Raw genomic sequence first — 18,359 nt, 5'->3', positions numbered from 1 at the left:
TCAATATCATATTTGCTCTGATTCATACTAATCACTTTACCCCGTGGTTCCTCAAAGTCCTGAGTACCTGTTGATAGGCATCACTACAACGTTACCCACGAGCCCTACCGCAGGCTAACCCTGACCTGGAGTGAACACAGGGAAGGACAGAACTCTTCATGACTCAGGAGACACCTCTGGCAGTTCCATATTTCAGCTTCGTTACCATACGCACCTCAAAGAAATTGGCTGTTCAACTTGCGAGGGCTTAAGACGTTTAAAACAGCACTTGAGCAAAGTGATTGCCAGACAGGTTTATGCAGTACTGACATCTTTAACTTGGCTTTTGAAGGATTAAATCCAGATCTATGACATCAGTTCATAACAGATCCTAACAAAATCATTTCTAGCAGATTGTCACGACATTTTATGATGACAGTAAGAGAAGAACACACTGGGAGACGGTAGAGAAAATGCAAGCTGAGAGGTCAGAATACAAACCAACCACCTATTTCTCGTCTTTTTTCCATCTTCTTCACAGCAAGTGAGAAAAATGAAAGTGTTTACAGCCAGAGAGGAATTTCTTAGTCCGTAAATGAGAACCAAAGCTTGACTTTTATTGTTATTTAGAGGCAAACTCTTCATTTTTCATAGTTAATTAAGCAAATAAGCTTTCTTACAGGCCCTAGCATCACAGCACTGTGCAAAAGGTAGCCCATTTGCTAAAGACAAACTGAGACCAAGTTAGAAGAGGCACGTTCAGAACCGGTTAGAATGAAATTGATTGTTAGAATTAAAGGAATCAGACAGATGTTAAATGATTAGTTGATCGTTCAGCTCGTCAGTATCAACAGAATGGCATATTAAATGAAGGGTTTGCTTCAGGTAAAGGAATACCTGTGAGCATTTCACCATGCACTATTTTATACAGAAATGGCACAAACAGGTGAGAGGGACAAACATACATCGACTGAACAGTAGTGCTTGTACCTTTCGCTACCACAATGGGCCGTAACACCAATACAGGAAAGCCAGGATTAGGCCGATGAATACGGCTGGGACGGGTTGTAATATGGAAGGCTAAAGAAGGGAAGGGATATTAAAAATCACTTTGTGCTATAAATCAATCAGGTAAAGATGATTTAGAGAGGGGAAAATAAGTCAGTGAGTTTTGTTTTAATTGAAATGTATTAAAGACATCTAATAATACAGCATTATCTAATCTGGTATACAAAGTTAGTACACCATTCTACTCAAATGAACAAGAACGTTCAAAAATAAAGGGAAGTAAGGAGAAAATACTCTAAGAAACTTCATCTCAACTTGGAATTTAGCACTTAAAAACAAAATGAATCTTAAGTTATTTGCCTGTATTTTATATCTATTTGTTTTTAGTTTTTCAGTGCAAGTAATTGGAAATCCCAACTGGATTTCGTAAGGCAGAAAGACTCATACCAGAGACTGAATTTTTCAGCTGCTTCTTCATTCTGCCTTTCCTATTTTCCATCATCAGCCTCCAAGAAAAACAATCTCTTTCCTCCATTAATGAATCAATAACAACTATGTCCGCAGGCAAACCCAGCAGTTCAGACATTTGTGAGGTTGTAACACAATGTACAATCAGCACTAAGTTACTATAAAGCAGAGAAGTATATTTCCGTTTGAGATACCACAAAGATCAGCATCTCTGGTACAGCATCAGCCTTGTGAGCAAATGCAGTTCTGAAGACTGATCCAGTGATGCAGCTGGGCCAAACTACCAGCTAGCAAGACTGAAGGGGTTCATTTAGCTTATGGCCTCATTACAAGAATCTGCACTTTCTCTGTTATTTTCAATTAACTGGAAAATATTTTGCTTCACAATCTGGAGAGAGAGAGCCTCTTTCCTCAAAACAATACACTAGAAGCAAAAATGGACCTAATTTCTTTTTAAGCTGTCCCAGGAAGAAATCTGCTTTCTCCGTATCTTAGCCTATATATTTTGTGCACGTACACAGACACACAGAGGTTAAGTTCAAATCATGCTAAATATTTTCTTAAGAACTTCTTTGTGCTGAACTCACCTTGATGTTGTTCAGCCAAATAAACACGTGATAAATTCGTTTGGAGACTTCCTAAAATATTGTGATCCATAAATAAAATCTCATTCTGTTTTGAATTTTGAGGAAGTCAATCATAGAATCTCCAATATGGTTAAGAACACAGAAATCTCAGAATTATCTTAGTAGGTATTCTGATCTTTGCCATTCAATTCTTGCCATGACAGTAATTCAGATTTGTTGTACTCAAGGTAAATATCAGACAGACAAATCATGTGCAACTATTAATTTCCATGCAGCATTTTTTTTTTTTGTCATTGGTGCCACAAATCAGTGCCATCTCCCCAAGAAAGCACATGGGCAGAAATAATCACAGCAGTGTTCAATAAAGCGCCAAAAGCTTCAGTCAACTCCGTGACAGCAGCTCACGATCTCAAACTGTTCACATAAACAAATCCCTCATGTAAAGCGCATCAGGAAATAATCAGTGACTACGAACATGCAAGCACAAGCAATACACCACACTGCTAAGCAATTCAGAACAACAAAACTGCGGTTCTTTTTTTGCTTGGTTGGGTTTTTGGGTTTTTTGAGAGTAATCAGCTTTATCTTTCTCAAAGGGAAAGCATAAAAACTTTATATTTAAATGACGTTCTAAAAGGAACAGAGAACTCTCTTCTAGTATTTATTAGTCCACCAGATAATCAAGTGGGCTTTCCTTCAAATGATTAAATTTTACCCCTCATGAGCTTATCAAAATATATTTTTAAAATCTCCCTGTTGCAGAGGAATGCACAATCAGATGCTTCATCAAAAACATGCGTTCGGTATTAGAATCCATAGATATGCAAACTCAGAGATTGGCCGCAAAAATAAATAAATCCCACAGTGGGAAGCTGTGCTCTTGAGGACACTGTCCTCACAAATAAAGTAACAGATAAGGTTTCCAGCAAATAGGGGATAACAGAACTTTAAAAATGTGACCTTGGAAGTCAGCCCAGTATTCATGATGCTTCAAATATTCCACAAAACAGACATATTTTACATTACTGATTGTGAGTAATGCTTGCTTGAATAGCAAGCTCGTCCTGCGAGTCCTTATATGGTTGGATGCTCTTCATCACAGCCTAACCTCTAGGCTTCAAATCCTGTACCTCTTCTTTAAAAATGTTTTGGCAACTGCTGTGGTTCCTTATATCATTTTGACAATCACCCCAAATTCTTCCTAAAAATTCCCTTACCTTGCAAGCTTTCATCTACTTTTCCAATTCCCTCCACAGTGTTTTTCTTTCCTCAACTTCCTCTCCTTTTTCATGAATCAACTTAACTCTGAGATTAATATTTTAACAAAGCAGAAAAATCTCACATCTGCAGTTATTTTAGTATGATCTCTTCTTTCAGAAAGTTTTTTTTTTTTTTTTTTGCACTTCTGCTTATTTCAGAAATTTATTTAGGCATTACAGAAAATTCTAAGCAGAAGTATGTTCCAAGAGAATATTAACATCCCATTCATGAAAATACGGCCAAAAAAATGAGAATGGCTTTGAGTTCTTCACATCTTTGTTAACTCTACTATATGAAAGGTTTGTTTTCAGTAAGTGGGCTATGGAATAAGTATTTATTCTGTGTCCCTAGAACACAGATAACTTTAGAGAATGGTACTTTTAAACCTTTTATTTTGTGCTGTCCATGTGGGGGGTTCATAACAGCAGCACAGGAAGACAAGAAACCAGCCATCCCAGTAGTAAAAAGACTGTAATCACTTTATAACATCTGTCACACTCTTAACTTTTGAAGGATTTCAGAAGTCTCAGTATTAAAAAAAAAAAGAAAAAAAAAGAAGTTGTCTCTAGCTGTAAACTCAACACTAACAACACAACCTATCCAAATGTAACAGAAAAGAATTACTTCCGTGAGTGGATAGAAAGGATGGTTCAATTGCACATATAAAGCATGAGCTGACCAGGGATAATCACTGCTAAGAAGCATAAGCAAGACTGAGCAGGGAACACATGTCGTAATAATCACTAATAAAACAAAAGCACCTTGAAGAAAGTTGCTTAACTCATTTGGATCCAGGTTTCTCAGCTTCTACCCACGTGTCAGTCTCTGAAACTGGGAAGTTTTGCCTAGTTCTTAATGAGTAGTTAAGCTAGATTTTTTTTCCAAGACAACAGTAAGGCTGTTTTTAAAACTGTCATGCAACTGTAAATCTAATTTGTATATATAATTGTACCCATGTAATGACCTACAGATTTAATAGGTAGTACCAGAATGGAATTTTGCATGCAATATGGTACATAGTTCCTTTTTAAGTCCAGCCTTTTCTGTTCAATACTTAGATGGTCTCTTAATCAAGAAAACTGTCAGTGTCATAACCAAAGTTCCCCAAATATTTTGTACAGACTTACGTTGTTTCCTTTTTCTTGCAGCAGCTTCAAGTTCTCTTTACACTGTTTAAGCTCTTCTGTGATTGACTGTTTTTCTTGTTCAGCCATCTCATACTTCGCCTTCAGTTCTGAGAGCACTGTCTGTGTTCTTTCATACTAAATGCAAAGAGAAAGAAGGCTACAGACCTCTGGACACCCAAAAACAAGCTTACATTTGCGTAGTGCATGGCTTCCTTTCTGCCTACATTGTGCCTAGTGTAACTTGCTTTGGATCAATGCACTCTTTATAAAAGCAAGAAAGAAAAAGCTTATCCTGTGTTCAATTTTATCTATTGAAAACAAGTTTCTTTGTATTTGTCACTAGTAGGGATTAGAAAGCACAGAACCAATGGCCTTCAGTACTGGCATTTACCGTAACTTGAAAGGATAAGCATCTTTACAAACTCGTCTGATTACAAACACAAAGATTAGCAAGACTGCTCCTTTCAAATTCCAAAAATGGTAAGGAATGCGACAGGGATGACTTCATGACAAAACAAAGAAAAGGATTGCGAAACACAAACTAACAGCAGTGACTGGCGGAAACTTCACTCAAGCTGCCCCTAAAAATAAACAAGTAATTGATAGAGATGACAGCCTTCTTCCAGACATGATTTTCAGAAGTCAGGCTTGAAATGCTAGCTTTTCCTTATGCCCTTGTTTATCATCTGTAAAAGCCTGATGATCCATTCTGAAGAAAGGACAAACAGATCTCTAAAGAATGTGTAGGTCTGTTGTGAAATCAAGTGTAAATCTAACTAGAAAGATCATATTGACAAAAAAATCCATTTTGACTCGTAATACCTAACAATACTTAATGCAGTGATGATCAGAAACATTTTGAATAAGGGTTCACCTGACTGACCAACTCATAAGTATATTCACTAAGGTAATGCATGAAAGTAAACTTCAGAAAGTTGCCAGAATGGATATACAAGCCATTTCATTTTAAGTCTTCCTTCGAGATTTGACTCACAATTTATATACTGTTAGCTAACACAAATGTACTTGCAATTAAAGGAAGAAAAAGTTTAATTACTAAAACATTTGCCGTTTTTACTTGTTTTATATTGAAATAAAAGGAAAGTCACAGGGCACTGGATTAACTCAAAACAGGAATGTTCTGTTACCTCTTTCTGAACATCCTTTGCTTGACTCTCAGCTTCACTGAGTTGGCTTTTTAGACTGGCTGCGTCCTGTTGATGTTTTTCTCTCAAAGATCCCATCTGATCTTCAAGTTCTTTTCGAGACATTTCAAGAACACTTATATTGCTGGTTAGAGCTAAACTCTGCTTCTGAGAGCTGAAAAACAAAATTCAATTGGTTCCTCTCCTACCTCAAATTTAAACAAATTATTTGTTTAAAACCAGTTTTCGTTCTCTGAGCTTCACGTTATTTTTATTTAACATGGAGAAATCATCTTGGAGCAATCATAGAACAGAAGATCAACATTGATTTCCTGTGCAAAGTACTGATATAAAGGATAGGCCATAGACTTGCTTTTAAATACATATGCACTTATTTTTGCATGTTTAAATTAAGTTATATTACAGATTATAAATACTTTCATTCTCATGTCTTCAGTTTCTTATTGACTTTATTATTCACTATTATATATTCCAAAGCATTTTGAAACTAACTTGTGATTTGAAGGAAGAAGCCTGTCCAAGGTTATTAGAAGCATTTCAATTACTTGTACACATGCTTCTTTGCTTATTTCAGTGGCATAAGATAAGAGCAAAATAAATCAGTATACCTGCTAAAATACCTGAGCAGTAATACAGAAGCATTTGCAGGGGGAAAAAAAAAAAACTTGCTCTAACTAATTGGTATGAAAGTATGCTCTGCCAAAAATTGTGATACTAAGGAACTTTCAACCCATTTATCACAAACACCAACAGATACTTAAGAACCACTTTTGGGAAGAAAAAAGAATAATAATCTTCTTAATCTTCTATGATACTTTCCTAGACAAGCCTATTGTTCCCTTACCTAGAAAGCTCCTTCTCTTGTCGCTGAAGTTCAGATGCAAGTGAAGTATTTTCCTTCCTTAGCGTAACACATTCAGCTTCCAGAGCAGTCCACTCTGCCTTCAACTTTTCAAGTTCACCTGTAATTAATAATATTTAATCCAAGTAGAGTAATTTCACTAATATGTCAAGCAGACCCACTAGTAAATGTTGGAAAAGCTGCTATTAGCTGTAAATCTCAAATGATTATAATTACGTTACATGAATTCTATCACAAGGATCTATGAAACATACAACTGTATCTCTTGCTGCTAGGAATAGTTTGTGTGCCACAAACTATCACACAAGCTAATGCTCTTCTTAATGTGAGCTTCTTTAAGGTACAAAGCAGTAGAAAATTGTCTCGTTTATGGGTCTATTCTAGTATGTTAGAAACAGTGACAGAAAAGCATATTTGAAGTTCATTTCTTGGCAGAAAATAGGAGACAAATTGAAAGTAATGAACAATAATGAGATACATGTCTCTGCTATGTGGAACGGAACATTTAAAACAATAGCTAAAGGGTTAAAATGAGACCTTTGAAATAAATCAATCCATGGCAAAATTGATTTTTATCAATTATCAATTTTATAATCTGAATTGGAAAAAGCTTCTCTGACAGCTTCAAAAGACTGACTAACCCAGAATTCGAAACACATTTTACATATGCCAGCTTCTTGGCAGTGTGCACAATGCTTCAGCACTTCAACTCCCTTCGCAGATCGTCCAAGACCTGAGGCTATAGGCCTGGAACGGTGGCTCTCAACCAATTCTAGTGAGTGCACTGCATGTAAAGTGAAGTGCAAATGAATGAGTCTCATAGATCTGTACAAAATGCTTTTATATCTCTACATCATGCTTCCAGAATAAAACTTTAATTCTGTATGTATTGTAACACAGATGGAGACTGCATTAACAATTTTATTGAGCCATACAGCACTGTCTCAAGTGAAGCTTTGCTATAAAAAAGTTGAAAAGCTGTCCGTTTACAGGTTTAAATTATATATATTTCCTTATAAAGATTTTATGCAAGTTCTTTTGGAAGCCTGTGGCTGTATCAATTCCTCTAACAGCAGAAGTTTACCAAGCAGCATTACAGTCAGCCTACTTTTGACATCAGGGGCGTATTTAAGCTAATTTAAGGGAAGGATGATGCTGTTAATGCTGGTCTGTGACATCCTATTAAGCAAGTACCTTTCAAACGAGCAGCCTCCTCCTTATGCTGCTCCTCACACTGCTGACATCTAAGCTGAAAACTGGCTTGTAGACTGACAATTTCTTTTTCATAATCCGAGGCATCTTTCCGCCACCGTTCCAATTCTGCTCGTACAGTTTGTAGTTCATCTTGCAAAGCAGAAATATCTGTGTCTCGTTCTGATGCAGCCTTTTCTGCTACTTGTTGAAGTGACAGAATTTCATTTTGAGCACTGACTAGTTCATTTCGCGTGCTAGAAATTTCACTCTCCTTCTCCTCACGAAGATTCTCAATATCTTCTTGTAACCTCCGCAACTGAGCTGGAAAACACACATTGTTATAATTTGATAAACTGTATTTACAGAAAAACTAAAATATTTTTGAAAATATCAACTTGTTGATATTTAATGGCACTAAAGAAACCTAATGCAATTAAAAGTACGTTAACCTTATCAAATGATTTTCCTTTAAAAAAGATGTGGAGTCATGCTTGACAGAGAGTTAAAAGAAACTAGAATTAGGGTTGGACAAAGCTTTCTTAGTCAGAGTTCTCCTGTGTAACATAAAAGCAACTCTCCTGAAATCTGAAACCAATATTTAGATCCAACTTGGTTGTAAGCAAAACAAGAATTATAGAAAAAGATGCAGGGGATTAGGGGACAAGACGGAATGAAAGAAAGCTTCTGTGACAAGCCAAACAGATCCGCAAAGCTACATTGGAAACATCTGCTCGTACAGCAGTTGAAGTTAATTTGTGATGTCTTTAAACATTTGAGGCACAAAGTCTAGCTTCTACTTTATTCTCCAAACTTGTAGTAAAGGAATTAAAATTACTTCTTCGCAAAAAGTATTTTGCAAAGGTCAAGGTGAATTTTGGATGAGAGTGACACCTGCACCTACTATACTGAACCATAAGTGGTCCTTTATTGTTCATGACTGGCTGTAAACGTGCAGCAGTCACATAAGTGCTAGGTTATTCAGCATTTCTCAACTGCATGAAGCAAACCTTTTAAATTATTCCCATTCAAAACTGTTTGGTTACTAAAAGCGTCTCTCCTCTGAGCATGACTATTTTTCATAAATATGCATGCAAATAGAATCCTCTGCAAATACTTAAAAGGAAAGTATGACAGTACGAAGGATAAAATAGTTAAGCTCTGACTGATGGAAACAAAAAATATGATTTCCCAAGTGTTTTTTGTTTACCTTTTTGAAGTACACCCATCAACGTTCTCATGTATTTCAATGATTTTCAATCATTGGAAAAAGCAATTCCCAAAATTAATTCAGAATTGCTCTGAGAAGAAAAGATCAAATTTCTTTGTTTCCCTAATACAAAATACCACAGAGGGTAAGAATTATATTCTTATAGCTGTATGTTATGTTTTCTGAAGCAAAGGGCAAACAAAGACAGCAGAAAGCACCGGAGAGATAACCAAGGTTGAGTAGCTTTCACAGATTTCTTGTAGTTATTTTTGTTCTCTCAATCCATTATAGAAGATGACAGAGTGTAAATGAGTCATGCTGAAAACTGACACAGCATAAAAACTGCTCAAGAGAGACTTTCACGACGGCTATACGTGATGCTTGATCCCCTTCCATCATTTCATATAGAGAGATATAAGTACAATTCTTATATAGGTATAATCTAGAAACTTTGCAAGTAGTTGATGTACAGTAAAGAAAAGGCAGCCTTTTTTCCCCTCCTCTCAACAGGCTCCAACAAGGCTTTTATGAAGACTTATCTCATAGATGAACTAAAGAATCTCTGAATAAATGAAAGGAAAAGACAGCATGGAAAAAAAACATGATAGCTATTATGTACTGCAATACATAAAGGCTATTATAGACTATACTAAGTAGGATTTCACAGTAATCTTGTCTCAGATGAAGCAGTACATTTGTTCCATAACAGACAGACAGCAGCATAATGCTTTTTTGCATATGTGAGCAATATGAGGCTTATTACCATCTCATTAGTTTGGAAACAATTTCTATACAATTATTCTAATAGAAAAGTAATCAAACTAGTAGATGAGAACAATCTGACAGTAAGAGAGCAGAACATTAATCTTCGCCTTGCCACATATTGTTTCATTAGAAGCTCTGAACATTCCAAACCATTATGCTAGGAAACAATATTTTTCCAAAACACCAAGAATTTAGACTTGCTAACATAGCAGGAGTCCATCAATAAGCAAAGGAATGATTTTTCAACCCATATATTCCTTATATTATTTTCTTCATCAAGCTCAACTAAGTTCCTGATCCTCAGTAACTGCAGTTTTTCAAAGAAATTTTCATTTTCTTCTTTCTGTCTTATTTATGAACAGCTCTGCCTTAAAATTCCAAGGCATGAAAACAAGCATGGCATGAACGAACATACAAAAATATACAAGTGTTTCTAAGGTTTGATGAGGTGTAAAAATACCTTACACAGCAAGAATACTGGAGTGGTCTCTGAAACACCGTGTGTAATTTGGAAGGGTGATTAGAAATAAAGCTTCCATTACGTCTCTTAATTATGTAAACCATTACCTCACCTGAACTGAATGCTGCACTTTTCTTTTTTTTTTTTTTTTTTTTTTAAAGTAATAGCTAGTTACTTGGGATACAAGAATTTCTTTGCTTTACCTATCTGCTCATCTAAGGAGCTTCACAGGTAGAGACAGGATTTCAGTTGTTTCTATGGCACCCTCTCTTTTGTATGATGAACACAGAAGCCATGTAGAACTGGCTGACCTAAAATACTGATTCCATGAAAATATTTCAAGAAACATTACTGCATGAGGCTGTCCAGGTTTTTTTCTCCACTACAGTTCAGAGGCTGCCAAGAGAGAACAATGACATCATGGCAACCTTTCCCAAGTTGTGAGATATGCCACACCCTGAGACTTTGGGAAGCAGCAAGCCCATGACTAACATCAGAATGCCTTAAGCTACAGTGGAGAGAGATGAGCAAAAAGCACTTGCAAAACTAAATTGGAAAGCATCCAAAAGACAAAGCCACACTGCAGTTAAGCGTGGCTCTGGCAAGCTTCTACTGTTTGTTTTTTTTAAGAGAGAAATTGTTTTAAATAGATAAATATATATTTCTTTGTTCTGCATACAACTGCCCATCAGACTGTATTTTTAACTTCTGCTACAGCATTTTTTTCTTGGAAGATTTTCATTATCAGCAGGACAAAATTCAAAATTAATAACTTCTCTGGTTGGAAGGGATGTAAGCTTCTCTTCCTCAGAAGAGCAATAGCAGAAGAACTAAATATGCTTTGCTGAAATCCCTATAAAACAGTGCAATCACACAAGCTTCTCAGCGAATGTACCTGGTGTACATCAAGTATCACATCTCACAACAAACTAGTTAGCAAACCATTTTTATTTCCTATGGGAAAAAAAAAACAAACATAGATGTTACTAGATCTGCCTGTTTGTTCATGTCTTCTAACCATCATCTGTTCAAGCTGAACGAAGTATGAAGTTTCTACATGTTTAACAATCAACAGCTGAATTCACAACTGGTATTCACACTAATGTTTGCTCTAAGGAAGAGTCCTAGTATAACCCTTACCAATTTAAAGGCAGGATAAATAGCCTGCTGACGAGTGAGCTTGAGCTATCAGAATTCTTTTAAAACAGCAGGCAACACAAGGATGTAGAAGAAGCTAAGGTATTCAACAAATCCATATCAAGACAGACTTGGTTAGTTCCACTCTTTCTGTCAATACAGAGCTTCACTAGTTTGCAAATGATAGCTTTTGTGTCATGAAGAAGAGTTACATAAATCACTGGATTTGATTCTGCTGTAATTATTTTGGGCTGAAAGAAGCATGATAGTGGTCATACTGTTTTTCATAGAGCACAGTGTCCCTGCTGAAGAAATTGTACAGCATACTAAGGTTAAATGCAGATTTGGAGGGATTAAAAATGATTCAAGAGGATTCTACCAATAAAGTGAAGAGATTGAGAAGAACAAAAGGATAAGGCCTCTGAATGTTTAAGGAGAAGCTAAAACAGTCATAATTAGAATCCCTCAATCATTCAAAGCTGACAAAAACTGAAGAGAGAGGGAGAAGAGGAATATGTTACAGATAACTTCTGCATTTTCTAAGTTACAACTAAAAATAGAAATTGACAGGTAATATTTTAAACTATAATTCAGAGATACTGTTAAAAAAAATTGGATTTAAAACACACATTCACTTAACATTTTCCTTAATTGTGCTTATAATAACACGAAAACAGCTAAAGCTATATATTTTCCCTAGGAAAGTGGAGTGAAAAAGTTATTTCTTACCTTGCAGAACATTTATTTGCTTGTTAGATTCTTCAACTTGCACTCTATATGCTCTTCTCTCTTCTTCCAATAGTGCTATAAATGAAAGTCAATGTGCCCAAAAGTTTGTTAGTAAAAAGTATTTCAGTTTTGTAATTAGCTTTAGTCATAACTTCTTCTTAACCAAAAAGATTAAAACAATCAGATTATTCCAGTAAGTTAAAGCTAGTTAACTGTGTAAGTAGTTCAACAAAAAGACCAAATTAGAGATATTATTCCATTACCATGTAGCATTGCAATTAATTTGAAACTAATACAATCATCTGTCTGATCCAGAAACCACGTGTGCTAAACGACAACTGGCATAGGGGTGGGAAGAAAAAAAGCTGTAAATCTCTCTTAGAACACTGAACAATATGTAATTAAACTAGGCTACACTACTTCTTGTTAAAAACAGTTTTGTTGATAACAAAGATACAGCTCCATATTTAAAAGGATGATTACTGAATGCATTGTACTACATGCATTATCTGACTGAAACATGGATGAATCAATAATTCTAGAATATATTTGATAAGAATGAAATACATGGAGCTCACATATGTATTCAGTACTATGAAAACAAGTTGGTCATTCTTGAGTGAAAAAGTCAGGGGCTCAATCTGACTGATTACATATTAAAAGAAAACAAACCAAACTTTCTGTGCAGGAGATGGGAGTGTTAGGAACCAAATCTAACAATCAACAAAACCAGAACCCTTTCTAACACTACCTGATAAACACAATTTTCAAGGATACCCTATATAACCAAGTTGATCGGGGTCTCACCTTGAAGTTCAAAGCATTTTTGTTTACTTGTTCTAGCTAGCTCTTGGGCTTCAATCAGCTCCTTGTGCAGCTGCTGAATTTCTTGCTTAGCCTCAGTCTCTGATTGTGCACCCTGAAGTTCATCTGACAAAAGAACATTTCCTTTAAAGCATACATTTCTACAGCAGTTTATTTTGCACTATTATGTGATGTCTGGTGATTTTCTATTCAGATAATCCAGAGTTAGTTAAGTAAACTCAAAATTGGATTAGGTAAATATTAGAAAAAATATTAATATATTTTAAAAGGAGGAAAACATATACATACTTTAAAATATTAATTATAAAAACATGCAGTAAAACAAAAAGAACACACAAATTCAAGAGTTTTTAAAAATACTGTATTGATTAGCAAAGCTGCCTGTATTGACACAAAAGAAGAAATAATCAGCAAGACAATGCTTGACCGCATTAACTACTTCTCTACTTTTAAAATGAAGCTATTGTAAACCTGTTCCCCCAGCACACACTTTGAGCAAGGACTCCCTGCCACCCAGCTCCCAAGCCCACCCTGCTTGCTCCCCACCTCTCCTTCTGTGAGACTCAGCTACAAGAAAATGGAAAACTTAGGGAATTCGCTAGAACAAAACAAAGAAAAGGTTACAATGAGAACATGGCCTCAAGCTGTGCCAGGGGAGGTTTGGACTGGGTATCGGGAAGAGTTACTTAACAAAAAGTGCAGCTGTGCACTGGAATGGGCTGCTCAGGTAGGTGGTGGCATTGCCATCTGTGTTATTTCAGATGGGTAGACGTGGTGTTTAGTGACATGGGTTAGTGTGGACTCGTGATGTGAGATGATGGTTGAACTTGGTGACCCTATGGGTCTTCTCCTATCTTAGTGATTCTGTGATTCAATGAAGACCTGTTTATTTCCTTCAGTGACCTTTAAGGGCCAGATTTTGCCCTTAAATATTTCACTAGACTTAAATTAGGCACATCATTAATATGATCAGATATTTAAATATCCAATCGCGTGAAACTAAATAATCAAAATACATGCTCTTCCCTGCAAGCTTTGTATTAACTAAAAATGCATGAAAACACCTCCTGGGATTGATTACAGGAAATGACATACAGTCATGGAAGTCAAATACTTTTAAAGCAGAAGTTTTTGGATTATTTAAATCATACAGAAGAAGAAAAATATGTATTTGTCATCTAATGGGTGTATATTAGGAATCTGATGCAGAAACAAAGAGGAAGACAACACCCTAGCCTGCAGGTATCTGTCATATCAGGCAAGAAGCACTTTTGCACCAAATTCTCCCTAAGCAGCGCCTATGCAGAAAGATCTTTCATAAGTATAAGCAGCACTAATAGACCACATAGGTAGAGAAATAAACCTTTATATCACAAATGACAGAATGATAGCTGTTGGAAGGGACCTCTGGAGACTGTCAAGCCTAACCCCCTGCTAAGCATGTTCCCTACAGCAGGTCACACAGGTAGGCTTCCAGACAGGTCTTGAATATCTCCAAAGAAAGCCCCCACAACCTCTCTGGGCAGCTGGTTCCAGTGCTCTGTCACGCTCAAAGTAAAAAGGTTTGCTTATGTTCAGACAGAACTTCCCATGTTCCAGCTTGTGCCCAAAGCCCCTTGTTCTGTCTCCGGGCACTGCTGGAAGGCACCTGGCCTCATCCATTTGACTCTCACTCTTCAGATATTGATAAGATCCACCTTCAGTCTCCTCTTCTCCACGCTGAACAGCCTCAGGTCTCTCAAGTCTTTCCTCATAAGGGAAATGCTGCAGGCCCCTCACTGTGTCCCTCCTCTGGACACTCCCAGCAGTTCCCTGCCTTTCCTGAACGGAGGAGCCCAGAACTAGGAACAGCACTCCAGATGTGGTCTCATCAGGGCAAAACAGAAGGGAAGGATCACTTCCCTTGACCTGCTGACCATCATCTTTTTAATGCACCCAGGCTAGGTGAGAAGGGTAAAGGAGGAAAATCAGTGAAACAGTTCACAGGACATCGTGGGAAACAGGAAAGACAGAACAGGAAGGTACACACGTTGCACAGCCCTATGGTTGATAAACATCCATCACTACAGATTTAAGATGAAGTCAGGCTGCAGAGGACAAAAACCCAAAAGGTAAATTATGTTTTCTTCATTAAGGAAACTAATGAAATTATTCTAAAGTTCTCATACTGTGTTCCTCTAAGAGGCTGTCTTTCCCATTCTCACAGTAATGAATTGGGATCAAGGGGCAGAGATATGGAAACACATGCACTTTTAGGCTTTTTCAGAACAAAGTTATGAGAGCAGAAAGAACAAAGAGGACCCAATTTTTCATCCAAATACTTTCTTTTATAAGCTTATTATAATTTCTAGTCCGGATTTCTCTTTACTGGGGATGTTTTGTTCCTAGCTTCTCATGGATAAAGATTTGTGGCAATTAGACTTTCAGTCCTTAATGAGACTGCTCAGAAGAAATGGATGAGGGAGTTGACAAATTACTTTCAAATTAAAGAAGCATAAAGAAGCAGTGTTCCCAAATCAAACAATAGACACATTAAGTGAACATCCTAGCAGACAGCATTTTCAAATCAGTGAAAGGACACATCATGAAAGATGACAAGGCTTTAAAGGAAATGAGAAATTCAATTTATGGGACAGCATAATCAGTATAGCAGAGAGACAACGTGTCAAGGTAAGAAGTCTTTCCTACTGAAATGCAAGAGGGTAGTTTCCATACACCTGACAAGCTTCGAAACCAAAAGCTAATACATATAATCACAACTATGGGAAAAAAAAACAGATTTTCAGTCTCAAATAAACTGACAATTTCTTTCATGCCTTGTAGTACAAAGCAAACATCACTTCAGTGCTAACACTGAGATCTGAAAAACAGTATCTTGATGGTATTGCTATATTCATAACCAGTAAAACTACTACTGGGTTTAGACATAATCCATCACGTATTCAATACTGGAGTAACTGTTCTCAGAAATCTAAGCAGAGTTCTAACATTAAGGCAATTAAAAAAAACTCCACCAAATGAACAAACAAAAAACAACAAAAAACACCCATCCTCACAAAAAGTTTTCATCTCTGACCAGATTTTTTGCTATCTTGTAAGAGATTCTTCACCCTACTTCTTCCACGCCTATCCCAACACTCATGTTTTCCTTAACACCAGATTGTTAATCTTTAAGCTTTCCTCTACTGGTAGATTAAAAAAAAATTAAAAAGAATAGTTAATGCAATCTGTAACAAATCAATCTTGAAATACATTAAAGCTCCCTCTCCCTCAAAAAGAAGTCTAACCCATAGGTCAGGCTTGAGGAAAAGCAACTATTTCCAGATCATTAAAGATTACAATTGTGTGTGAAGGTATTTTTCCCATCTAACATAAACTTAGGTTTTGCAACCTCAGAACCAATAAAGTTTTAGTTAAAAAGACCAACAATACTGAGATTAAATCAACATTCACAAGCATGAAGATATTAACTAAGCTCAGTTTATGTGTTTGTCTTCATATTTTTGTTTTGACAGGAGAGCTTACAGAGGCACGCACAGGCCGTGATGTTGCTTCATGCCTCAGCCATACGCCTGGCCTGCGGTAGCAATAGGCTGGTATTTCTCCCAAGTCTCACAACAGTTCCCTTTCAGAGCAGGACATGATTTCTGAGGTTACTCAGATGAATATTTTCAGAGTATTCACGTGATTCAGATTCAGACAATTAAAAATCCGAGTTATCTTCAGCTTTGTAAGATTCACAGAAAACTTACCATACTGAATGGCTTGGGTTGGAAGGGACCTCAAGGACCATCACACCCCAACCCCCCTGCCACAGGCAGGGTTGCCAGCTGCTAGGTTAAGGACTAAATCAGATTTCTTTGCCACCTAAGCATATTTGTCGTACACGAGATATATAGTTGGCTATTACTGCAACAATTAAAAAATGGTTATCAAACTCTGCACTGCTAATTTTCAGTGTTTATTAACTAAACTAACACTATTCAGAGAACTAAACTATTCAGTAAACATTTTTTAATAAGATCCCATGGATCAATGTTGGAGTTACTAACAAACACGCGGAAGTTGACAAGATCATTGAACTTCCAATGGCATTTATTGCTTCTAACCATCTGTTCAACATATACTTGTTTTCAGCTTTGCAATTTTTCTTTGTAATAAGTAGTCACAGGCAGCCTATATAGAAATGTCCAAGGAACTCTTATAAATGGCCCATAGAGATGTTTACCTCTTGAAAAAAACAAGCAGCTCTGCTAATCTGTGCAAGTTTTTCCCCTTCCTCATCTTTGCCAGATTCTGCCTTGTATAAAGTTGAAACAAATCCTGAATGCACTCAGAATTTATTGATGGAAAATACACTTGGAGGAAACTACAGCAATTTAACATCTCATCATTTTCTTGTTCCATGTATTTGTGTTCTACATTCCAGCAGTTAAACAAAAAGGAGCACTGCCTTCTCCAGCAGCCATTTCCGCATTCCAAACAGCTGCCAGATCCGAAATGTTCTCACTCTTCCTTAATTATGTGAATGCATAACAAACCAACTTGAAAGTCTTTCTGTGGCAAATAAGATCCTTTTTAGGGCAAAATCAGGCACATGAAGTAGCTCTGACAAAACTGCAAATAAAACTTTGAGCTTAAGGACTCTTCATAAAAATTACACAGGCATATGATTCATTGTACAGATATTTTTAAATGTTTTCATGAGAGCAAAATAGGAATGTCCATAAATAGCCTCAAGAGAAGAAGAGTTATGCTAGTTAATTATAACATGTAATTCAATAGCAAATAGGCATTTTTCAACTGGATGAAGGCAAATGAAACAATGCCAAACATCCACATGAGCAAAAGAATGTTTCCATGTTATAGAAAACTTTAGTCTTTTAAGAGTTCAGTTACTCTTGCTCCCCAGGTTAACATACCCTAGACCCCAGGCGTTCAACCTTTTGGCTTGCCTGGACCACACTGAGTGAAGAGGAATAGTCTTGGGCTGCATATATAACATAGTTAATGTTTGTAACAAAATGTTTTTTAAACACATTTTTTATTAAAACAGAAGAAAAATAAGAGGGCAACAAAACCGTAAAACTAGCAGGAGTTGGACACATTCCCTAGATGGAGCAAGTGTAACTACATCCAACTCTTAACAGGATGCGCCAGCCTTCAAAGCTGAGAAGTAGAATGCTCACAGCTTTACCTCATTCTAGGGCTACTGAAGGCAACCTGACAGAGCCTACGAAGACTTAATTTGCATTTAGGCAGAAGTCAGTCACAGATTTTCAACCTAAGAGTAATAGGTTGATATAATAACTAACTATTGCCTACTTTCAATGTGCCAACAGAGAACAAATAAGGTATCCAGCCAAACATGAGTGGTCTTCAGCTGGCTACATGGGAGCAGTCATTCAGTCATTTTCAATGATTAAAATACATATTTATATTTAGATAGGTTTTTTTTTAATTTTTAATTATTTTTTTTTTTTTTTTTTACAATCCAGAAAGGTAGAAATATTAAATCAGTAGATCCACTGATGTGTTTTCTTTTGTTGTTGTCCCTTCCTCCACAGTATTTGTTTAAGACTTTG

At 36.5% G+C, this 18,359-nt stretch overlaps 1 protein-coding gene across 18 annotated transcripts in view; it reads right to left on the bottom strand.

Moving 5' to 3' along the window:
- Window positions 1-18,359, bottom strand: part of SLMAP (sarcolemma associated protein) — an 84,852-nt gene that overhangs the window by 8,807 nt on the left and 57,686 nt on the right. For 13 of the 18 annotated variants that reach the window (XM_031607978.2, XM_031607997.2, XM_031608003.2 and 10 more), the window contains 6 exons: window positions 12,757-12,879; window positions 11,950-12,024; window positions 7,652-7,972; window positions 6,440-6,557; window positions 5,578-5,749; window positions 4,430-4,564 (listed from right to left, as the gene is read on the bottom strand). In XM_031607978.2, coding sequence (XP_031463838.1) covers window positions 4,430-4,564; window positions 5,578-5,749; window positions 6,440-6,557; window positions 7,652-7,972; window positions 11,950-12,024; window positions 12,757-12,879 — 944 coding nt within the window. Of the gene's footprint in view, window positions 1-969; window positions 1,060-4,429; window positions 4,565-5,577; window positions 5,750-6,439; window positions 6,558-7,651; window positions 7,973-11,949; window positions 12,025-12,756; window positions 12,880-18,359 lie in introns of all 18 variants that reach the window. The other 5 variants (XM_031607988.2, XM_090148190.1, XM_090148191.1 and 2 more) reach the window with 1 other exon arrangement.

This window comes from Phasianus colchicus, chromosome 11 (assembly GCF_987193195.1).
Source record: "Phasianus colchicus chromosome 11, bPhaCol1.hap1.1, whole genome shotgun sequence".
Taxonomy (NCBI): Eukaryota; Metazoa; Chordata; class Aves; order Galliformes; family Phasianidae; genus Phasianus; species Phasianus colchicus.
This window is presented reverse-complemented; position numbering and strand designations above follow the sequence as displayed.